We start from the raw sequence: 25,768 nt of genomic DNA on the forward strand, positions 1-25,768 counted from the left end.
ATTAAATGAAACATCCACAATGGGAAAAACATGAACCAAAAAACAAGGCAAACAAACACCTCCCACGAGGAGGAGAAAACAAGGGTATTAGGAAAAATGAACTAATAAGTATACAAACTGGAACAACATGTAATCCAATGACGGACATCAGCATTGGGCATAGAGACAAGAGACAAGAGACAATAGATAAAGACAATAGATAATGCACCAACACTGAACAGAGAGAAACTGAGACCATATAAAGGGAGACACTAACGAGGAGTGATTACATGGGGAGAGTGGTGACAGCTGATGGGAATGAAACCCTAACGAGGTGAATTACAAAACAGACGATGGGAATGAAACCCTAATGAAATTACAGGAGATAGGAGGGTGGGGCTGAGAGACATAACAGGAAGACACGTGGCATTAAGTAACAACATAAAGCCACATGTCTCCACACATAACACAACAGAAACCCAAAGACGTGGCAATGTTATGACTCTGCCCAGGGAGCTAGAAAGCTCGAGACAGGAAGGACAGAGTCCTAACAGTAATGTATGTTTTCAAGATCAAAAGAATCACCAGAAAATACTTCATGAGTCTTCTGAGGCCATTTTAAGATGCTAGACGTTTGATCATTGTTTTATATTCTGACCTTTGACCGGCCATAATCACTTTGCTTGTATGCAAAGAATGGACACTTTTAATGTTGATTGATTTATATAAATGTACAGAATAGACACTTTTAGGTGAACGCCCCTTATAATTCTGAAATAAGGTCGCTCTGACGGATGTGGTTTGATGTCATCTTAGGTTTTGATGATGTCACTGAAGACAGAAAGCTGAGAGAGGGTTTGTGTGGTTTTCATCTGCGGCGTCTCGGGTCTGGTGCATGCTGGGAAGGCAGATTGAGAGGGTGAGAGTGATGAGGTGAAAGGCTCACACATGTGTGTTTGTTTAGGATTTGGCTCTTGAGGTGTCAGAACAGTTTCACTCTTGCTTCACACCTTCACTTTCACTGAAAACATTATGACGCTGTGATAACGGCACGATTGTGAGTTTACAGCACATGGACTGATCCGGGACCAGTGTTCATCTTCACATCACTCCGATCCTTCACACGTGCTGTGATTGATCGGTGACTTTACAGGTGTGATGAGATAACAGCGGCTGGGAGGTTCTCCCGTGAGATTCACACTTCATTCGCAGAGAAAGTCTCCCGGTGCGGCAGTAAATACTTCACCAGCGCTGCCGGAATAAATCACCAGAGCCGCACAACACTGAGACTCTCTGTGTTCAGACATCAGACCGCTGGGACAAGTGTGACAGAGGCGTGCGGTGTTCAGTCCAACCGGAAGACACACAGTATATTTCATCCAGACACAACACGAGAGACTCAAATCTACTTCAGCTTTAACACGGCAGCTTTACATCCTCTCGGCCTTCACATTTCATGCTGACTGACTCACTTTTGTGCATTTCTCAACACCGTCTTCACCTAAAACTGACAGAAAGAGACAATGTGTGTTATATGTCACCCTGCCTGGACAACAAAACCAGTCATAAGGGTCCATTTTTATACATCACCTGAAAGCTAAATTGTTAGGACGAGATACAACTAATTGAAAACCTGGAATCTGAGGGAGTAAAACAATCTAAATATTGAGAAAATCACCTTTAAAGTTGTTCAGATTAAGTCCTTAAAAACACTGAAAAGAGAATTTGGGGAAAAGAACAAAACGGAAAAAAAGAAATACACTGTAAAATTATTCTCTGTAAAATGACTGGATATAATGATATATATTAAATCGTTTTAACCCATTTTTCATGTGATGTGTACATTTTCAAAACTTGTCAATTTGATAGTTTTAGACTGTATTTCAATAATAGACTGCAAAAAAACGAAATGCCAGAAATAAAATGTAAAAAAACGTTTTTTATACATAAATTACATTGCCGTGTTTTTCTTGTAAATTTTCTGTCTTTTTCTGTAATCTGTAAAGAAATTGAAACAGTACAATTCCGTTTCATTACATTTTAAGTTGAGAATCTGTAAAAGAAAAATTCAATTTTACAGATTACAATTATTTTTTTTACAGTGTATAGCACATTACTTACAAAAATAAAGTTTTGATATATTTACGGAAGGAAATCTTCATGGAACATGATTTTTACGTAATATTACAATGATTTTTGTCATAAACAAAAAATATACAAAATATATTTTTGCTTTCACTAAAAATGTTCCCATGCTGTTTAATGAAAGCAGTGGGTTACAAGTGCATTTTATAACAAAATATCTTCTTTCGTTTTTTAACATACGTTTTTTTTTACCATGCAGTCAGTTGCTAGCATTCATCCAAATATCTCTCTTTGTGTTCAACAGAACAAAGTAATTTATTAAAGTTTGGAACAACTTGAGGGCGAGTAAATCATGACAGAATTGACATTTGTACTCGTCTCTTTAACAAAATGAAGTTAAAACAGAGCTGTGGCTTTCTTCAACTCAGAATACTGAAATGAATTCAGTTAAGATCAATTTAATACATTTTCATTCAGTTTATTTTGTTTGCTGTCAGACTGCTGGCTGTGATTCAGTTCAGTTTAATTCAGGTTTTTCCACAGCGAAGCTTTTTCCTGATGTACAGATCACAGACAAGGAATCAGACACAGATGTTTAATGGAGATGTCTGTGATCTGGTCTTTATATCATTCACAGTCTGAGGCTGGAGATCAGCAAGTAAATAAATAATGTCCATTTATTACAAATACTGTCAAACAAACCCGAAGCTCTTCAATTCAATTTAACATGATATCTGACCGTGTTTGGTGTATAGTTCATGTAATTTAACACATTTCTCTTTTACAAAGTAAAGTAAGGGATTACTCTTATTTTTTGTAATTTCAATACAGTTACTTCTGATGTAATTGAACTAAATACTGTGTAATATATTCAATAGTGGAAACGCCATCAAGATTGTTAGTGTAACTTTAAAATGTTTGCCTTAATGTATCTTCCTCAAATTTGTATACTTTAGTCAGTCAATAAGAACAACTTCTGTAGTTATTTATTAGAAAGAATCAAAGAGTCATTTCATGTCTATCATTGAATCACTTATCAAGGTTGATGTAGGATATAGAAAGTCGTTGGTAATTAGTAATTAAATACTTTTTTGCAGAGAGTCATTTGTACAGTAATCTCATTAGACTATTGAATATGTAACTAGTAACTCGTAATTCATTACTTTTCAGAGAAACTTTACCAACACTGTATCTGACACACAAATGAAAACGAGGAATTATAACAAAAAAGCTGTTTTTATTCTCAAAGACAACTGATACAATCATTAGAAATGTTCAAAAATCTCACAATGTTTACTGGATTGTTAGTCCCGTAGGAATAGATGAAGGTTTGACACACACACACACACACACACATCTGTACAGGATGAGATGATGAATTCTGTCACTGCTTAAAAAACAAATGTTATTTCAGAAATATTAAACATATCAACACATTTTGACCTTCAGTCACGGCCGAACATGTGTTCATCTCATATTAAAGCAATGAAACAGCTCATATGTGGAAAGTTAACAGTGCAGACGTTTTGAAAAATTGCAGTTTTTGTAAACGTTGTGTAAACATACGGCTCTCCGCACTACCAGAAGACACACAGTAAAAAACAAACAAACAAGAGGAGTGGATTAAGAGCGGCGTAAATGATGATATCGTGAATGAATTACAGGAGTTTAATACTGTACAGAGGAGAAATGATCTGTTTACTTCAGGTTTTAGTGTCATGACCTTTGACCCCAGACAGAGAGATGTTGTACATAAAGAGTTCGAACTGCCATTCTCTGAATGTGAGCGAGGAAGAATTCTTCTTCATTTTAGTTTTGATGTTGGGATAATGTATGACTCTCTTTCTTGTAAACGGCGATATTTAAGCTTCATTCATTTTCCGTTCATTAACAAACAGAAGTGCTTTGATTCACACAAAACAAACTCAAACAAAAGAAAGACAAAATGATTTTCCAGGGAGCCGCCAGCAGCCGAGTTACAAACATTTCATCAAGTACCGTTTCAAAGTTGTCAGACGAACACGTTCTGTTTCATCCCAACTTATGCTTTGTTCATCATTCCAATAAATAAATTGTGTGAGGAGAAAGGGAGACGATCTTTAGTAAACATCCGCTGTTTCATTTAGACTTCAGATTGTCTGTTTTGTGTAACGTTTGTTCCTTGATTCAAATGAAATGTGCGGTCTGATATTGTGAGATTGTGTAGTAATATTAAAGCACACACTGTGTAGAAAACCTGCAGACGCTTCAGAGATGCAACGTTTGATTGTTTCGTTGTGTTTGCATAGTGTTGATCTGACCTACAAAACCGTCCAGTTTGACAACAGAGAGGAACACATCTTCAGTCCCCAGCCGCCGCTCACAGAGTTTGGTCACGACAAAAGCTTTAAATAAAAACTCAATCTACAATAAATTAATGTGATAAATCAAACAGGACATCACCTCTCATTTATACATGTATCATATCAGACTCGATGTCTTATTGCTTCAAACTTCATGTTTCTATATATGAATCAGAACGACTGAGACATTATTCTACGATCTGATTATTATCGCGTCCTTCCTTCATAACACACGTACCGCTGTTTTTGTTGCTTTACAATAACAAAAATAAAAACCAAACATTTAAATGAAATGCATAAAAAAGAGTAAATATTTAATTAAGTTAATAATAATGAGCAACAAATAATATTCAAACATCTTCAGTTTTGTCCCTCTAAACACATTGCATAATTTAAAGTCTATATGGCTTTTATTACTTCTGAAATCCATGTTATACATAAATTATCACGAGGGAATGAGCCCTAGTCAAACGCTTAAATAAAGAAAAATCACGTTCAGTGTTAACAAATGCTAAATTATACCATGGTAAGAATATCTAAAAATATTCAGTGGACCTGTCACTAATGTGATGAATCTACTCTAGGCGGGATAAAGCAACCGGTCATCACTCTCATTTCATTTCAAGCCTGTAATATGTTCCCTGTTCAGGTTTGAAATGGATGTTTTGAGTGACTGCCGTGTCGTGTCATTGATTTTTAAAGTGGAATCATACAGATACACTCCCACCATCACAAGAGTTTGTGCTTCATATTCCCTTCATGCTTTACAAATGCATTCTGTCTTTAAGGCTAACAGTGTTGTGTTTTAGTTCAGAGACTTTGACCTTCTCAATATGGCCGCCAGACAGATTCATCCATCCGACCGCTGGAGTTGAGCACCGTCGGCGAGCTGCTGTGACTGCCCTCCGCCTCACCGCCGTCTGTTTGGTTGGGATTGATGATGGTGTTTCCGGTAGACGCGCTGGTACACGGCGGCAGCATCCTAGACGGGGATCGGTCTCCTCCTGGGACCATGGAGAACTGGTAGGACCCGGACGAGGCGCCGTAGTACAGATAGGGTGTGCTGCTGGTCTGGAAGGGCCCGCTCTGGTTTTGGGTGGATCCAGGGTACGGCGGAGGCAGATAGGTGTGGTAGTGGGTGGAGGTGGACATGCCGAGGGACATGCCGGAGGTGACCGGTGTGGGTGTGTAGGTGAACGTTGTGGGATAGTGCATTCTGGGACTGGAGAATCGGTTCTCGGTGAGAGAAGAGAGAGCGGGAAATTGACGCTCGAACTGGCGCGGGTCAGCCGAGAACGGGCTCAGATCTGATGTACCTGACAGATAAAAAAAAAGAGATTTTCAGACAACAATGTTCATTAGGAAAGTTTTAATATCATCAAATGTGACTCTGTTATCAGTGTTGGACAGAAAAGAACAGAAAAGGCTTTCTCATCTGTTTAACTGTACGGCTGTATCTAGCCAAATGCTAAAATGATCTAATCTGAGGGATACAGTATATTTACAAGTTATTAGTGTTATTACTAATGTTTTAAAATGTGTATCTTGAAAAGCTGTGTTTGGGAGTTTCTGTTATGGACTGAAGAGGGCGCTATAACAAACTGAATTAACATTCACAAAACCTTTCTTCAGAAACTGAATGTGTTCTGTATATAGAGTAAAGCACATGGGAACATCTACATTAATTTGCATCAAGCCCGTAGGCAGGTTCGAACGAACCCCCACCTTACTGCCAAAGGTCCAGAATTTAAGTCTGTTTTTTTTCATGTGATTATTGTCATCATTGTTTTAATCAATGCTTGTGATCAATTTCTGGGTTGCTGTTTCAAATTAATATGATTATTATTGCAGGACGCGTGTGTGTGCGTGCGCAGACAGAGAGAGAGTTCTCGCAATACACTTTTCAAAGCAACGTGAAGAAGCATCGCCTCTGAATGAAGCGCGGGGAGGGGTTATATATATATATATAAGAATGTGGCCCGCCCACAGATTTGGACCGGCCCTCTGAACAATGCCTTATAGTGTGTTCACACCAAACGCGAATGAAGCGTTAAGTGCAAGTGATTTACATGTTAAGTCAATGCAAAGATGCGATGACCTACTTGTGGCGCGATTCGCGCGAATGACGAGAATTGAGCGTTCACGTGAGTTGAAAAATCTGAACTTTGGCGAAAATTCACGCAGTGTTAACCAATCAGGAGCTTGCTATAGTAGGGCCGTGAGCGAGCGTCAGAATATTGGCTTTCAAACCCAAATTTCTCTAAGTTACTCGCATAGCCTAATAATTTGTTAAATTCATAACGTACCATTGCGATAGAACTGACGCGCGAACCATCTGAAAATTTCAAAGAGACGACAAAATGGCCAAGCGGTTGGGAAAGAGAAAGGTTCATTAATATGCATAAGAAAATGTTTTGAATTTGAGTAGCACTAAACTATTAACTATCAATAAACTATTATACCATTAGGAGGCATAATAAATACATTTTAAATCATAATTAAATCTCCACAATAAATCAAGTAGTACCTCCGGCCCGTGTAATTCTCCCTTGCAGAAAAAAGTTTGGGGACCCCTGGTCTACAATCTAATAGCCATATAAACGTAGCGTAATTATAATAATAAAACATAGCAAAGAGGCATTGACAGAGAGTCAAGAAATGATGATGGGAAGAATTATTATTAATATTTCAGTAAAGTTCATTAAATCTATTCTGTTGTTAGTGTTGTCTTTAAACTTATGAACTGTGTATGGACTGACAAAAGTGTTACATGAGGAAGCAATTTGACAACAATGCAATAAATATTTTAGGTGCATCAAAAAGCGTGCTGGTTAAAATACCAGCAGACAAGCTAATCCAGCAGAAATGAGTGCATAAAAGGTCACCAAAATGAAGTATTTGAACATCATAATTAAATACAAAAGGAGGAGAAAAACTGCAAAAAGGTCCACTTTTTGAAAAAAAGAACCTCCCCTATCATACATCTGGCTACGGACCTGTGCATCCAATGCATACAGCAGTCATATGTAAAATATTGGATGTCATTTTTATGTCCCAGATAATTTAATAAAAATAATAATGAATTCGTTTTTTATAAATATAAAAACAAATCGTTTGCCTAGTATTTCCGACTATGAAAGTGTCAGATGTTTATAGAAAAACACTTTATAAGAAAAGAACATGAAGTTTATATTCTTTCACGTTTATAAAGAAAACGATAAATAATGGAGAGAGCGTCAGGTTTTCTGTGTCAGAAGTTTGATGAAGGTTCATTTAGGGTCACATCACAGCTCTTTAAGTGTCAGAAACACCAGATGATCTGTTGAAAGCTTTGGAGTATTGCTTCTGGCTGTTTGTTTCTTCAGAACACACACACACACACACACACACACACACACACACACACACACACACACACTGCATTCATATGAATATCAAAGAGAAATGGGGGATAAACCGGGAGCACAGATGGAAACACTTAGAGGAGAAACACAGGACGCATAATGAGCCGTCTCACTGATCTCCTCTCACACAACCCTAACCATTTCTTTCAATTATAAACCCACTAATTACCTGTGACTCCCCCAAACCTCAGCAGAGAGAGAGAGAGAGAGAGAGAGAGAGAGAGAGGGAGAAAGAGAGAGGGAGAGAGAGACAGAGGGAGAGAGAAGCATCACAGAGAATAAACGGGAGTGTATCAGGGGAGAGAGAGGAGAGTCAAAAGAATCCCAGAGGTGCACTTCCTCACCTTCTCTGGTCTTCTCTTTATCTGTGTTGCTGGTGTACAGTAGTGTTACAAACCGACTGTCTGTACAGTACAGCAAAGTAGAGTACAGCAGAGTACAGTACAGTAGAGTAGAGTGCAGTGGAGTACAGGAGAGCAGAGTACAGTAGAGTACAGCAGAGTAGAGAAGAGTACAGTAGAGCAGAGTTCAGTGCAATAGAGTGCAGTACAGTATAGCAGAGCACAGTAGAGTGCAGCACAGTACAGTAGAGTACAGCACAGTACAGTGCAGTAGAGTAGAGTGCAGTGGAGTACAAGAGAGCAGAGCTCAGTACAGTAGAGTGCAGCAGAGCTCAGTACAGTAGAGTATAGCACAGTACAGTGCAGTAGAGTAGAGTGCAGTGGAGTACAGGAGAGCAGAGTACAGTAGAGTACAGCAGAGTAGAGAAGAGTACAGTAGAGCAGAGTTCAGTGCAATAGAGTGCAGTACAGTATAGCAGAGCACAGTAGAGTGCAGCACAGTACAGTAGAGTACAGCACAGTACAGTGCAGTAGAGTAGAGTGCAGTGGAGTACAAGAGAGCAGAGCTCAGTACAGTAGAGTGCAGCAGAGCTCAGTACAGTAGAGTATAGCACAGTACAGTGCAGTAGAGTAGAGTGCAGTGGAGTACAGGAGAGCAGAGTACAGTACAGTAGAGTGCAGCACAGTACAGTACAGTGCAGTAGAGTAGAGTGCAGTGGAGTACAAGAGAGCAGAGCTCAGTACAGTAGAGTGCAGTACAGTGCAGTAGAGTGCAGTGGAGTACAGGAGATCAGAGTACAGTACAGTAGAGTGCAGCACAGTACAGTGCAGTAGAGTAGAGTGCAGTGGAGTACAGGAGAGCAGAGTACAGTACAGTAGAGTGCAGTAAAGTGCAGTAGAGTAGAGTGCAGTGGAGTACAGGAGAGCAGAGTACAGTACAGTAGAGTGCAGCACAGTACAGTACAGTGCAGTAGAGTAGAGTGCAGTGGAGTACAAGAGAGCAGAGCTCAGTACAGTAGAGTGCAGTACAGTGCAGTAGAGTGCAGTGGAGTACAGGAGATCAGAGTACAGTACAGTAGAGTGCAGCACAGTACAGTGCAGTAGAGTAGAGTGCAGTGGAGTACAGGGGAGCAGAGTACAGTACAGTAGAGTGCAGCACAGTACAGTGCAGTAGAGTAGAGTGCAGTGGAGAACAGGAGAGCAGAGTACAGTACAGTAGAGTGCAGTACAGTGCAGTAGAGTAGAGTGCAGTGGAGTACAGGAGAGCAGAGCTCGGTACAGTAGAGTACAGCACAGTACAGTGCAGTAGAGTAGAGTGCAGTGGAGTACAGGAGAGCAGAGCTCGGTACAGTAGAGTACAGCACAGTACAGTGCAGTAGAGTAGAGTGCAGTGGAGAACAGGAGAGCAGAGTACAGTACAGTAGAGTGCAGTACAGTGCAGTAGAGTGCAGTGGAGTACAGGAGAGCAGAGTACAGTAAAGTAGAGTACAGCACAGTACAGTGCAGTAGAGTAGAGTGCAGTGGAGAACAGGAGAGCAGAGTACAGTACAGTGGAGTGCAGCACAGTACAGTGCAGTAGAGTAGAGTAGAGTGCAGTGGAGTACAGGAGAGCAGAGCTCGGTACAGTAGAGTACAGCACAGTACAGTGCAGTAGAGTAGAGTGCAGTGGAGTACAGGAGAGCAGAGCTCGGTACAGTAGAGTACAGCACAGTACAGTACAGTGCAGTAGAGTAGAGTGCAGTGGAGTACAGGAGAGCAGAGTACAGTACAGTAGAGTACAGCACAGTACAGTGCAGTAGAGTAGAGTAGAGTGCAGTGGAGTACAGGAGAGCAGAGTACAGTGCAGTAGAGTACAGCACAGTACAGTGCAGTAGAGTAGAGTGCAGTGGAGAACAGGAGAGCAGAGTACAGTACAGTGGAGTACAGCACAGTACAGTGCAGTAGAGTAGAGTAGAGTGCAGTGGAGTACAGGAGAGCAGAGCTCGGTACAGTAGAGTACAGCACAGTACAGTGCAGTAGAGTAGAGTGCAGTGGAGTACAGGAGAGCAGAGCTTGGTACAGTAGAGTACAGCACAGTACAGTACAGTGCAGTAGAGTAGAGTGCAGTGGAGTACAGGAGAGCAGAGTACAGTACAGTAGAGTACAGCACAGTACAGTGCAGTAGAGTAGAGTAGAGTGCAGTGGAGTACAGGAGAGCAGAGTACAGTACAGTAGAGTACAGCACAGTACAGTGCAGTAGAGTAGAGTGCAGTGGAGTACAGGAGAGCAGAGCTCGGTACAGTAGAGTACAGCACAGTACAGTGCAGTAGAGTAGAGTGCAGTGGAGTACAGGAGAGCAGAGTACAGTACAGTAGAGTGCAGTACAGTACAGTGCAGTAGAGTAGAGTGCAGTGGAGTACAGGAGAGCAGAGTACAGTACAGTAGAGTACAGCACAGTACAGTGCAGTAGAGTAGAGTGCAGTGGAGTACAGGAGAGCAGAGCTCGGTACAGTAGAGTACAGCACAGTACAGTACAGTGCAGTAGAGTAGAGTGCAGTGGAGTACAGGAGAGCAGAGTACAGTACAGTAGAGTACAGCACAGTACAGTGCAGTAGAGTAGAGTAGAGTGCAGTGGAGTACAGGAGAGCAGAGTACAGTACAGTAGAGTACAGCACAGTACAGTGCAGTAGAGTAGAGTGCAGTGGAGTACAGGAGAGCAGAGCTCGGTACAGTAGAGTACAGCACAGTACAGTACAGTGCAGTAGAGTAGAGTGCAGTGGAGTACAGGAGAGCAGAGTACAGTACAGTAGAGTACAGCACAGTACAGTGCAGTAGAGTAGAGTAGAGTGCAGTGGAGTACAGGAGAGCAGAGTACAGTACAGTAGAGTACAGCACAGTACAGTGCAGTAGAGTAGAGTGCAGTGGAGTACAGGAGAGCAGAGCTCGGTACAGTAGAGTACAGCACAGTGCAGTAGAGTAGAGTAGAGTGCAGTGGAGTACAGGAGAGCAGAGTACAGTACAGTAGAGTACAGCACAGTACAGTGCAGTAGAGTGCAGTGGAGTACAGGAGAGCAGAGTACAGTACAGTGGAGTACAGCACAGTACAGTGCAGTAGAGTAGAGTAGAGTGCAGTGGAGTACAGGAGAGCAGAGTACAGTACAGTAGAGTACAGCACAGTACAGTGTAGTAGAGTAGAGTGCAGTGGAGTACAGGAGAGCAGAGTACAGTACAGTGGAGTACAGCACAGTACAGTGCAGTAGAGTAGAGTGCAGTGGAGTACAGGAGAGCAGAGCTCGGTACAGTAGAGTACAGCACAGTGCAGTAGAGTAGAGTGCAGTGGAGTGCAGCAGAGTAGAGTATGTGTGTTGGTGGTGTTGAGAATCTAAAATGTCTGCCAAATGCATATATGTGAGCAGTGGCGTGTCCTTTGGCCTGTGATCGACGGCTCAGCAAAGGTTTGAGAACATGTGTGTTCAATCATGAGCAGATTGTCTGTCCTCATGATCAACTCTTGACATTTGAAAGCAAACAGAAGAGAGCCTTCAGGGTGACAGTGAAGCAGAGACGAGACTCATTTCCAAAACATTGACAGAAAGTCACATATACAACCTTCAATCAAAATTCTAAAGCCTCTTCACACACACAACATGTTTATATAAATGAAGCAATTCTGGTATCTGCTCAGCTCAAACCTGTCTGACTAAACCTAATATCACATGCATCACTTATACTGTTACTGTAACTTACTACGTTATGAGATCTAAAAGCTTAAAGTGATAGTTCACCCAAAAATAAAAAACATTTATTCATCCTCTTGTCATTTCAAAACTGAATGACTTTCTTTCCTCCACAGAACACAAAAGAAGATATTTTCAAGAATGTTGTTGACTGGCCTCGTTCACCTGCATTTGTTTTGCGTCCATACAATAGAATTGAACATCTGAATCCTGCTATTCGCACATTTAGCACTATACAACAGCAACATAGTGTATATTAACCTATAGTCTATAGTCGATTTATAACCAATATTTAGACGAGTAGGATGGTAACAGTAAGACTTTAGAATCCAGTGGTATGCGTTGAAGCATTTTTGCACTGATTTTAAATGGATTCATTTGATCAGTGTATGAATATGAAAGTCAATTTCAAATTTAGATTTAGAAACCAAAGATTTGATAATTGGATTAAAATCAATAAAAACGTTTGTTAACCGTTTTGAGTGTAAAAATAATTCCTGTAATATGATGAATGTTTTCATCTGTCATGTTATCATTCAGCAGCTCTCCGGCTCTTAGCTAAGAGTCAAGAAACCCGGCGGTGTCCCGCGGAGCGGCGGCAGTCAGAGCCATTCTCTGGTGAGGAGCACGGAGGGCGTTAGGACCCAGAGACCCGTGCGTGCGTGTGTTCGAGGAGAGAACAAAGGCTGACATGTGTAAGATGAAAGCTGAGTGAAATCTAAACTAATCAAACCCAATGAGACAGCTGGAGCCGGTTCAACACGCAGACATTTAAACGCTCACATTCGCTCCGGGCTGAAAGAAAACAGTTAGGGCGGAGGGACGAAGAAGAAAAACACTCAATAAGCTGGCTGAGAGTCAAACAGGTGTATGAAAGAAACCCTCCTCGTGGCTACAGTATGCGTTTGTTTAAAAAGCAACAATAAAGGACGGGCGGACATGAATAAACGCACGGCCACAGCACTCCAGAGCTTTCGTGTGACTCACAAACTTCTCTCTCCTTTCTTCTCTCTATTCAACGCCGTTCAAAAGAGACTCCAGTTCAAAGCACCTGGTTTTCTTTCAAACGCTCGCTAGTTTTAAAGGGGCTCTCGCTTAGAAAGACATTCGCCCGCGGCAGGCCACCGAACAAATGCTTACAAAGCAGAAAGTTAACAGCGGAGAAATGCTTTGATTTGACTTCAGGAGAGAGAGAGACTCATTTACACACAGGTTCAAACTCTCACCGTCCGATCAGAACGAGAGGAAATATCAGGACACTTCAGTCCGTTTCAAATACACATGTCATGTTTTTTCTGTCACAGAACCGACGGCTGTGGGTTTCCTGATGTCAGAGGTGAATGGAGTCGGATTGAAGACTAACACAAGACAAGAAATGAACGCACAGCTCCACAGATCATGATGAGAAATGTTTGATTGACTTGCTGAGAAGCTGGAGATTTATAAATCTCTATTTGACTTTCTAGGACGAGGAACTGAGGTGTTCGTGTGATTACCTGAGAGACGTCGTGGCACGTCACTGATGGTGGGCAAACCGGTGGCACGGGTGGATGACAGCGGGGTGGTGGAGTGGATGGATGGTGATGTCATCTGGCTCAGGTAAGGGGTGTAGGGCTGCTCATAGGACCAAGGTGGAGATGATTGAGTCTGACGTGGATCTACGGAGATGAGACATAAAGATCAGACACGTCAAGTGAATCATCATACGGCTGAATCAAAGAAACACGTCCAGGTCATCCGAAGGAAAGCTAGACTTGTTTTATAACATGACATTCTTTTCACGACAGTTAAGCACATTGTCTTCTTTCTCATTATTGTGATAGAAATAAAATGCTTACTGTGAACTCAAACACATCATTTAAGTTCTATCGCTTATATTATATTTTGTGTTTTTGTCACCGTGACACCAATGAGATCAAAGGGAATAACAAATATCATGTCATGAGTTTTGCGTAGTTGCCATAGACAATCAGAAAAGTGACGTTTATTTTCTTTATGCCCGAGACACTTTTTTATCCTTTTGGTTTTGAGATGAAATTGTGAGCCGGACTGATTAAACTGCTTGTGTCTGAAAGCGCTCCCTATCTCCTTTATAGTGCACTATATTGGGTGTCAGCCATTTTGTAGTGGTGTCCAAAACCTACTTCACTCCCTACATTCATTCACTCTTTTTTACCCACAATGCACTCTGATTTTGAGTGTACATTCCATCACTCGCTATTTCCCATGATACAACCCGCGACGACGGCTCAGCTGGAGAACGTAATAAACGTTAAAGTAAATAAACGCGGCAAACTGTATTTTTGTTCTCTTCATTAAAAACGAATACAATAAACGTGACAAATAAGGTGAAAAGGAACTTTACCAATTTAATAAGCAATCCATCAAGTCACACAGGTGTAATATAAGTGTTATGTCGATTATCCGCAACAGTTCTGTTACAAAAAATCGTTCACTTATTTTCATTCACTTCTTCCCCATATAGTGGACTCAAAAGTCATTGGTTTTATAGGGAATAGTGAAGGAGTGAGCGAGGGAGACACAGCATGAGTTGTGTAACGTTTGATGGGTTGTGGTATGTAAATAACTTCATGATGATAACACACAGAGTTTCCTGTTTGTTTTCTACAGTATTCTAGTAAACACATCATGTGCCCGGCAGGCTGGAGACGAACCCGCCAATAACAAACAATGAGAGAGAGAGAGAGAGAGAGAGAGAGAGAGAAACCTCTCCAGAGTTTAGCACCAACCAACAGAAACATTTACACAAATGTCAAGGAATTCAAGTTTCTGGTAATATTTACTCACGCTCACGTCCTTCCAAAACCTTTTCTTTTTTTCCATGGAACACAAAAGAACAGAAAATACATATTTGGAGGAGAATTTTCCCGCAGAAAAACAGCATCGCATTACTCCATACACATCATTTTTATGCTTCTCTTCTGAAGTCACACGGGTTCTTTCAGTTAGGAACAGACCAAAATCTGAGCAGCTCATTTGCTCCATGACTGACGTTCTACTTTCATGTGCTTTTTTTTAATGCTCTATGATGGAAACGGTGAATTCTTCATAGATTCTCCTTTTGTGTTCCACAGAAGAAAGAAAATGACGCTGGGAAAGGAAATAATGAACTATTCCTGTCAGGTGATGGAATCAGTCTTTGAGTTTTTACTACACTGGTGAGAGATTGATATGCCAGTTGGCACATCTCCTGTTTCTGAATCTGAACGCCGTCACTCTTTCTGAGTCTTGCATCATACAGTGTGTTTCTCCACTTTATGTCTCAGCCGGACGGTCTAAAAGAGCAACGTTAAAAGTGTCATGGGCGGTTTACCTGAGATCTGAGTTTGCCCCTGCGGGTTGAAGGAGTTTGGCGTGACGTTGAGAGACTGTCGTGGACTCTGTGTTTGTACACCGACTCTCATGGTGGTCTGACGCAAGCGCTCTAACTCGCTCAGACGCTCTGAGAACAGCGCTGCTTTAGGAGGATCCTCCAGTTTCTGTCTGTGTCCTAACAGATCACATTAAACACAAATCATCACACATTAATACATCTGCAGTGTCAGCGTGGCCATCTTGCTCAAGGTTGTGTGTGTTTGGCCTTTTTCTACGTTTTGGTCTGTTCCCCACGCATGACTTTAGAAGATGCAAAACATACGGCGCAAATTGTCCTTCGATGCCGTTTTTGTTGTCTTTTGTGTCCTGTTATTGAAGCTTGAACATACAAAAGCAAAGTGTTCCACCGGTGTTGACGTGATGTGAGAGTGAACTTTAACCTTAAAAAATATAATCTGTAAAACTAAATTCAGTAAAAAATGTTTGTAAAGTTTTCTGTAAACTGTAAAATCTGAAATATACAGTAACCCCCCCCTGTCAAATGATAGGATATAAGGATACATATTCAATAGTTTTCCCCATTTTCTGTTATTTTTATAGTTTTTGACTGTATTTCAAAAATAAACTGTAAAAAAAAGAAATCTTGTTTAAAAAAAAGAAATTATATTAAATAAACGGTAAAATAACGGGTTTCCCCTGTAAAATGAAATTGCTCTTGTTTTACTTTTTACTATTTGCGGTCTTTTTCTGAAATATTACGTTTTTTGACCGTATTTTAAAAAATACATTAAGATCTGTAAAAAATAACTGAAAAATGTTCTATAAAATTACACTTTTTTTTACAGTTCGTCACTACGTTACAACCCATGAGAAAGACAGATCACACATCACATCTTTTAAATTCTCCTAGACATGAATATGAACGCAAATGGAAACATTTGCTAAAGTCTCGTGTGCGTCTCAGATATTTCTCCTGAGAAAACGAGTCAGAAAGGTCATGAGAGTTTGAGAAGAGACGTAAACAGTGTGTCAAACTGAGCTCAGATTTGTCTCGTCTACATCAAAAGTCAATATTGTCGAAGATCTCGAAATGAACTCAAACATTTCTCATCAACTTTACTCAAATCCAACATGTACAATCTACATAAATTACACCTCCAGACTCTTCATGCATCACCGTTTCATTTGTTTCTGTTTTATTTCTCATGAGAGAAACATCTGAGACTAAATTGATCTCAATGAAATCTCTTTTGGGACAGACAGACGGTGTTTTTCTCTGTAGCGAGTGAAGCTTTTTTTCACCTGTTCATACACGCAGTTGTTCATCCAGAAGAATTTACAGTCATTCAAATGACACAACTGCTACATTTTCCTATTGTTCCCATCACCACTAGTCTATGAGTCACGACAAAAGAACGAGCCAGCAATGTTTATTCATTCACTTCCCATCAAAGAGCGCAAACTCAATCTCGCATCCTTCAATAAAGAGCACCAGTCGTGCCATGCAAACCCCCACCGCCCCGAACCGGGTCCTTACAGAGCGCGACGTCCGACCGACACAATTTAATTTGTGAAAGTGTCTTTTTACTCTCTGACTCTTTCCGTTCCTGTGAGTGCATGTCAAGTAAATATCAAACAGAAGAAAGGAAACTCTCTGGCCGCTCTCCAATTGGCGGATAGAGAACCAAAGTTCCCTACAATCTGGCAGAACCTGATTGTGTTGTGTGTGAGTAAGCTGAACAAACATGAAGCTTTGTGAGTCTTCATTCAGACGTCCAGAGAAAGAGAGAGACTGTGTCCGAACAGTGAACCTGACGCAAATCATCTTCTCTCTTACAGGTGACATGAAACAGAAGCTCGCAAGAGTTTGATGAGAAAATGCAAAGCGAGATCTCTGACGTGCTCTTCTTTAACACGATTGAGGAGATTCCTGCCTTCACATCTGTGATGCTTCTGATTTATCTTCATTTATCCTCGCAGTTGTCCAGGAGAAACAGCTGAGATATTAATGCGATTGTGTTGTGTTGAGTTGAGAGAAGAGATGAAGCAGATGACGTTCACCACTTCACTTCCAGAAAGAATAAAGAATGTGAGATGATTCAGCCGGAACAAAGGAAAATCCCTAACGCTGACACATCTGTCAACAATACACATCAAGAGAACTTGCATTCATCTCCAATGAACACAAACACAGCATGCAATGCCGAAAACATGCCAATATTGAGACACTAGGACATGAGATACAATTTTGATTCTGTAAAAACTTCAAGCGTCCTGTCAGAATGTTAGTATGTTGTTTGTTTGTTCTCTAGATATGAACGTCACAGTCGTGTGATCATGTGTAGATGAACAGCACACGTCTCCTGAATGATCTGTGAGTGACTTGACATCTTTTCAGCTACAGGCCTCCACATGAACAATACTTCAGTATACTGCAGTATTTACTTTGGTTAACTGTAGTATGCAAGTATATCCTGATAATATCCGATAGCATCAACTATAGTAAACAGAGTATACTGTAGTATTTACTAGATTACTACATAAACACTATAGTACACTTTACTATGGTAAATACCAGTATAGTATTTATGTGAGCCTCTAAAGAATTCCATTTCAGATTTAATGTTTGTTTATAAAAATGTCCATCGAGTGAATAATATTACTGTATTTACATTCAGTCATTTAGCAGACGCTTTTATCCAAAGCCACTTCCGAACGAGGGTGAACAATAGAAGCAATTGGAAAAGCATAAGGACAACAAAAAGCACAAGTGTTGTAAACTGGTCTCATGTAGCCCATCACAGTATACAAAGCTAAGATTTGATTTTAAGGATAGAAAGAGAAAGAAGTCAGAACCGATCTGTCTGGTGTTGAAGGATGAGACGATTCTTAAAGATGGCCACAGAATCTGCTGATCTTGTAGCAGCGGGCAGATGGTTTCACAAATGTGGAACCGATCCAGAGAAGGTACGTGAGAGCGATCTGTTACCACTCGATCGTTTGCAGAACAAAGGGATCTGGCGGGTACAGTAAGTCTGCATTAGCGACTGAAGATAAGGGGGTGACGGACCAGTGGTGGTCTTGTAGGCCAGGAGCAGAGCTTTGACTTGATGCCAGTGACTATAGGAAGTCAATGTAACTTAATGAAGAGAGGAGTGATGGGTGCTCTCTTCGGTTCAGTGAAGACCACATTGACTCCCATTGTAGGAAAAATGACAATAGTAGTCAAACATTCCCCAGAACTGTTTGCTGTCCTGCATTCTTCAAAATATCGTCGTTTGTGTGCATCAGAACGCAAATATATATAAAGTATTTTTTTCTACTACGGGGTCCAAGATCAAAGACATTTATACAGATTTAGAAAACAACTGGAGAGTGAGTAAAATACATTTTCATTTCTGGGTGAAGTGTCGATTTAAAAGAGCAGAAATACACAGATGGAAGAGAAATGTGACGGCAGCCAAGTGCTTCTGGAGCTGTGCCAGTCTCTTATGTGTGGTCTGAGTGTGTGTTTCTGACTTCAGGAAATCAGCCACACACACACTACAGCTTCATAAAACCATGAAATACAGCACACGATTGAGACTATTACACACCATTTCATCACTAGAACATACAGACTGAAGGAGTAAATGAATGTAGTAACTCTGTTCATCACACTTTCATTTCACAAACTGTGAATCAGCGTCTGTGAGTTCAGCACATGTGTAAATAAAGCACTAAAGAGAGATTTCTACCCCAAGAGTGTCTTCATTTTCACAGATTTACTGCAGTGAGTATTGACTGATGTTAGATTTGTGTCTTGTGTGTATGATGTGTGTTGGATGTATGTGTGTGTGATGTGTATGTGTGTGTGTGATGTACGTGTGGTATGTGTGTGTGATGAATGTGTGTATGTGTGGTTTTTATATGTTAGTGGGGACCTAAACCTGAATACACACCCGCTCATAGGGACTTGTGTCACTGTATGGAAACCAAAACTGAGGTCCCACAGGCATAAAAGCTTATAAATTGTACAGTGCGATAATTTTTGAAAATGTAAAAATGCAAAAAGTTTTCTAGGATCTTTAGGTTTAGGGTTTAGGGGATAAAATATACAGTCTGTACAGATTGGAATAATAACACGACAAATCATTTGTTTGTCACTGATAATGCTGATGCTGTATATCATAAAACACAATTTTTAAGCAGAATATGTGTGTTATTGAAAAGCTGAAAAAGCTTTAGAAAGTGATCATCTAAAAAAGCTCAGTTAATAAATGTATAGACCACTTTAGATGATGTAATAAACGCTGGTTCAGAAGAACGTCCTGTTTCACTACACAAACATTTGAACAAAATACAACCAACAGAAACTTTATAACCAATTTAAAATGTTAAACAAATAGATTAAATGTTATATGTTCGATTGAAAAAATAGGAATCAATAAATAACTGAAACCGGAAGGACGTCTGAAGCAGTGTTCACATCTTCAAAGTGGTCTAATGGAAAAACTTGAAGTGGAAACTCTCAACCGCCGTCATGAATGAGTTTTCAGATGTCATTTGGATGTGTGTTTGTGGAGAACGCAGGAACATATATTCAGCTGTCTTCATTTAGTTTTGTGTTTTGTCTGAGGGCTTTTCTGTGTGTTTGTACGTGTCTCGACACGCAGAACTGAGCTCAAAGGACATCACAGGTTCACCTCTGACAAACCTGAACTAAAAACAGCCTGACATCAGCCACACATTTATCTGCAACAGATTCATTCAAATCATAAGATTTACTAATGTTTACAATCCATTTTCCAATGCTTTAGTAACGAACGAGAGAGAGAGAGATAAAACTAAAGTAGTATGTGTCAAGCTGAAGGTTCACACACATGTTGGCGTAGTGTCTGGGTATTCATGGGCCCGGGATTGGGGGTCAAAATCTAAATTTAATTCATGGCCGACTAATACTGTAGAAAATGACTAACGTTAGACGACTGATCTCAGATCTGGTCTACCCAGATTAGAGTGTAAAAAATTATTTTCAACCTTTGCGGAAGACAAAGCAATCAGACCGACTGATTCGCATCATTCACACTGCCTGCCGCGGGTTTGCGTCTATACGCGTCTTTGCATTGACTTTTAATGTTATTCACTTGCGCAAAGCACTTCATTCGCGTAAATCGCTGTAAATCCATGCGCGATTTACACGCGTCAACAATTAAGTAACAAACCTGAGTAAACATCCGATGTCCAGTAACGAGTAATGCTGAGTTCACACCAAACGCGAACAATCGCGTTCCACACTCTTTATTGTTCGCAAAAAGATTCGTTATTTCCGTTTGGGTGACACGAATGACAAATATTTTCAACCTTTGGAAAACGGTATTGACGCGCGTTCGCATCTACATGTCATCTCTATTTGACTCTGTATGTAATTTACTAGCACAAAACGCTTAATTCGCGTTCGGTGTGAACCCAGTGTAACATAGTCGCGAAAAAGACGGAGGCGGCCTTTTAAAAGTTTTTGCATACGGGCCCTGACCTGACTGGCTACACAACTGCACGTTTGTGTTTCTGTGAATGTTTTTCAGCTTTCTAAGCACGACGGCACGAATAATCTCGGATAAAAACAGTCTGTGTTCTTCATCTCCCCAATGTAAAGTGGCGTCAGTCCGAGGGAACAAACTCATTTCACATGTATTTAACATCAGAAATACACCACTGAGCTTAAAATGTAATGGATAAAAGCGTCTGCCAAATGAATAAATGTAATGTAAATGTAAAATACTTTCCAGCAGATTCCTCAGAGATGTTTCACTCACACAAACCCTTAAACCACAGCACTACATTAACTATATTCACTCTTTATATTGTCTTTTCACACGAAACAACGATTTATGTTCTCTGACATTCAACAAAGACATGAACTCCATACTTCATACTTCACCCTCATCAAACTCAAAGTGTATATCTTTATACGAAATGATTTTATTCTTTTAAATGATGAGGTTTTCCAGCTCTCCTGTGAGTTGTGTATTGATTTTAAAGTGTCAGGGTTGTGAGAGGGTCTTTCAGCAGCAGATCAGATATCCACATTTTGAGAAGGAACGCTGCTGCTGGAAACACAAGGCCCTCTCTCTAAAAGTCTAAGACGCCCTTCCCCGTCGATTAGTTAAAATTACCTTTAATAACCAGAGTTACACCAGACCACCACATGATTCCACACGCGTGCCATGAGACCCAACAACACACACTCCACTTATACAACATCATCATAACGTCATAAACATGCGCTGGGATGAGACTTTAATGTCGTGGGAATGTTTGTCTGAGCGTTCCCTTCTCAATCTGTACTATAGAAATAATGCTTCTGCTGGGAATCTGGTCCCAATGTTGGAAAACGGCTTATAAAATATAAAACTCATTACGCCTATGGAGTGTCCCCACGGAGATAATAAAACATACATGTGTGTGTGTGTGTGTTGGCTCTCATTGGTTGATGGTAATTGCATCAGCTGAATTTCGCAGTAAGTGATATTTTCTTTAGGAATGAGCAGACGCTGCTGGAGAGTTTCACAGAAGTCGAGTCATCTCTGCTCTTTCTCAATAATTCACACCGTTAACTCAAAGTGTCGAGCACCTTAGCAACAACACAAACACAATGAACAAAACCTTCATTAACACGCCTGACATTATATCCTACAGCACCACAATGACATCTTCAAGACACGCTTAAGAAAACTCAGTCTCTCTCTCTCTCTGTGTGTGTGTGTGTGTGCATAGTTCCAGCAGCGTCAGCTACACACACACACACTCACTCAGAGGATGTTGCACAACTCAGATGTCTGTGCATGTGTCATCATTTCCTGTGTGACCACCTGCCATGTGCTTACAAACATCAACACAACCATGACAAATACACACTCACAGATAAACACTGAGAGAGAGAGACTTCTACAGAAAAAGACATTCATTCTCTCACATCGGTTCAGGTGCAGTTTTTGGCCATCAAAATGAATCAAACCCGGTCTCATCAGAAATAACGTCTGATTAGAAAAGTTGAAGGTTCTGTAAACTGCGGCCTCAATGTTTTTGACATCTCTGCTCTTAAGATGTTAGTCACTCCATAAGTCTGCAACCTCAGAAAGAGAAAATAAACAGAAAAATTATTTTGTTTACAGCAACAGAAGCTGTGTCTGGCGTGAGATGAAAGAATCGCTCAAGTCTTCTGCCGCACGATGTGTTCACGAGCAGAAGAAGAAAAGAAAGGGTTCAGAAATGATGCGATGACCAGGTGAGATACTTTCTGTGTTTGTGATGATTCATTGTGATGAAACAATAACCTAAATACATGACATCTGTAGCATCTGTTTTAATGGGATTGCTTCGACAAAACCGGTTGTCTTTTTTAAGACCATTGGCCGTCATGTCAGTCTATAATATAAATCCAGAATAGAGAAAGTCCAACGCCTGTATATGATCTTTCTTCACATGAAAGTCATTTAGCAGCGCAGCGTCATCAAACTGTTTTTTATTTCAGGTAATGAAAGCGGCACACATCTCATCTGCCGCGAGTCCAGACTTCACATCATGAAGTCTTTTATAAATGAAGAAAACCTTTTCCTCGGAGAAAGAGAGAGAGAGAGAGAGAGAGAGAGAGAGAGAGAGAGAGAGAGAGAGAGAGAGAGAGAGAGAGAGAGAGAGAGAGAGAGAGAGAGAGAGAGAGAGAGAGAGAGAGAGAGAGAGAGAGAGAGAGAGAGAGAGAGAGAGAGAGAGAGAGAGAGAGAGAGAGAGGAAGAAGAGAAAAACTGTTTCTTGTGTTTCTGTTCAGTGTATCGGCAAAACAAAGCAGCATTTCTGTCCTGTCACATAAATGTTCAGCTTAATCTCTTAATGTCTTCACATAAACTGAATAAACAGTTTAGATTTAATCTCCAGAGATCAGTATTCATAGCCCCAGCATGCAGTCTGATGTTTAAAAGTATTCAAATCTGCACTATACACACATCACTCCGAGTGTCCCATGAGGCATACTTGGGTTGCCCTGGCGCGACATTTATAGCTTGATGTGGATTACTCGCGGGTCATGTCTTTTTTTTAAAGACGGCTGACTGACCGGATGTCACCCAGTTCAGCGGGATTCTGTTCTGACGCCGGAATAGCTCGCAAGGAACGTTAAAGCCTTACACTGGGTTCACACCAAATGCGAATTAGCCGATTTGCACGAGTACATTACAAAGTCAATGCAATGATGCGAATAGACGCAAAGTGGCTGCTGGCGATGCAAATGATGCAAACCGGTCAATGCAAATGTTGCGAACACGCGTCAATAGTGTCTTCCGCGCAAGTTCAAAAATCCGCACCTACGAACTGCTTATGTGTGCAGTGTGAAACAGGCGGTACGTTCACGCAGATCTTTTGATATTATAGGCTATTTTTGTACTTGTTCTCCATCTAATAAAACATCAAAGAAACAGAATTTATAAATAAAAAAATCATATTGGCTGCTGTGTCACTGATGTGCTGCGTTTGTATTTTTCGACGCGACTTTGATCATATTAAAGTCGACCTCAAAAACATCTAAGGTCGTTCCACCACTAATGCACATGTCTGTGTACTGTCTGATTACTGATTTATACAAAATATGTGTAACAGTTAAACAACATTTCAAGAAGTCGTAGGGTTTTTTTTGTCATTATTTCTAATATACTGTAGATTTCTTTGGCACACTGGCTCTCCTGACACCTGGACGCATCCGCCATCTTGATACAGTCAACATTTCGTTTTAAAAACAACACATAATGTGTAGTCATTGAAATGATAGTATCCAGAATCCAGTTTAGATACTCGACCTTATCCAGATCCCGGGTCAAAGACACGACACAAAGAGCGACAGACACAAGCGGTGAATATAGTAAACATTTTCACAAGTCAAGTGTTCCTGAAAGGACGTCTTTGTGCATTCATGTTTAAAACAGTCCCCTAACACAATCTCATCATCACACCACACGTCTCTGCCCACCTCTCGAGGACCCTGCGCTGGACGTGTAGTGTAGCGCGTGCCGATCACGTGACGCGTGATGTTTGATGCGGTACTCACGTCGTGGCTCTCGCGGTCCGTCCACTGTGACCTTTATGGCTCGGTGATAAGTGGCCACTTGGGGTGGGTTTGTGAATACTGTGATTGTCAGCGTGAAGCTCTTTCCTGCAAAACACAAAAAAGGTTAAAACCCGATTAATCCGCTGGACAATGTGCCGTATTCATTTGACGCGAGTCATTTGCATTTCTGTGCGTCTGACGGTGATGACTGTGGGATTTTAACTGCCAGCGATTGAGAGGCTCGGCGCAACGGACAATAAAAGAATTGGTTTGAAAAATGACCCGTTCTGAGCTCAGAATTTGGTCATCGGCATCACACAAGAATGATGAGATTCTAACTGATGTACTTGAATCAGAAAACTAAAGTTATTAACTTTCCTGATTTATTTTATTGATTTGTATTTATCGCACAAATAATGAACAGACTCAATTATGACATTTGCAAGATTCATGTGAAGTGTTGAAGCTGTGTGTGTCAGTGCGTGAGAGTTTGTGTGTGTGTGTATGAGAGTGTGCGTTCAGTGTTTGTGTGAGTGTGTGGATGTATGTGTGTGGGTGTGTGCGTGCGTTCAGTGTGTGCATGTGTATGTGTGTGTGTGTGAGGGTGTGTGCGTGCGTTCAGTGTTTGTGTGTATTCAGTGTGTGTGTTTGTGTGCGTGTTCAGTGTCTATGTGTGTGCGTGTGTGTTCAGTGTGTTTGTGTGTGTGTGTGTGCGTGAGAGTGTGTTCAGTGTGTGTGTGCTTGTGTGTTTGTGTGTATGTGTGGGGTTGTGTGTGTGAGGGTGTGTGTGCATGTATGTGAGAGGGTGTGTGCGTGCGTTCAGTGTGTGTGTGCGTGTGTGTGTTCAGTGTGAATGTGTGTGTGTGTTCAGTGTGTATGTGTGTGTGTGTGTGTGTGTTTAGTGTGTATGTGTGTGCTTGTGTGTTTCTGTGCATGCATGAGGGTGTGTGTGTGTCAGTGTGTGTGTGTTCAGTGTGTGTGTGTTTGTGTTCAGTGTGTGTGTGTGTGTGTGTGTGTGTGTGTGTGTGTGTGTGTGTGTGTGTGTTCAGTGTGTGTGTGTTCAGTGTGTGTGGGTGTGTTTAGTGTGTATGTGTGTGTTTAGTGTGTTCAGTGTGTGCTTGTGTGTGTCTGTGCATGCGTGTGTGTGTGTGTGTGTGTGTGTGTGTGTGTCAGTGCGTGTGAGGGTGTGTGTACATGTATGTGTCAGGGTGTGTGCATGAGAATGTGTGTGTTCAGTGTGTGTGTGTGTGTGTGTGTGTGTGGGTGTGCACGAGTGCGTGGGTGTGTGTGTGTGTGAGGGAGTGCGTGTGTGTGTGTGCGTGTGTGTGAAGGCCACCTGACATGACCTTTTTTCAAAAACGACATTGCACATTGATAAAATCACAAAAGGGAATAAAATGTGAGCTTTAAATTTAAGATTTTTGATAGCGTGTTATTTGTAATTGAGGCTGAAGAAGTGTAACACACTGTCAGTAGTGAGAGGAAATACTTC

General features: G+C 41.0%; 1 protein-coding gene across 2 annotated transcripts in view; it reads right to left on the reverse strand.

Annotated features, from left to right (window-relative positions):
- Nucleotides 1-5,234: 5,234 nt before the first annotated feature.
- runx2a (RUNX family transcription factor 2a) overlaps nucleotides 5,235-25,768 on the reverse strand; it is a gene marked incomplete at both ends in the record, with an annotated part of 42,224 nt that continues 21,690 nt past the window's right edge. Inside the window, 4 exons of one of the 2 annotated variants that reach the window (XM_079457861.1) lie at nucleotides 5,235-5,722; nucleotides 13,364-13,525; nucleotides 15,202-15,378; nucleotides 24,277-24,381. In XM_079457861.1, the coding sequence (XP_079313987.1) occupies nucleotides 5,235-5,722; nucleotides 13,364-13,525; nucleotides 15,202-15,378; nucleotides 24,277-24,381 (932 nt within the window). Of the gene's footprint in view, nucleotides 5,723-13,315; nucleotides 13,526-15,201; nucleotides 15,379-24,276; nucleotides 24,382-25,768 lie in introns of both variants that reach the window. The other variant, XM_079457860.1, reaches the window with a different exon arrangement.

Source organism: Barbatula barbatula (assembly GCF_947034865.1).
Source record: "Barbatula barbatula genome assembly, chromosome: 6".
Classification (NCBI taxonomy): domain Eukaryota; kingdom Metazoa; phylum Chordata; class Actinopteri; order Cypriniformes; family Nemacheilidae; genus Barbatula; species Barbatula barbatula.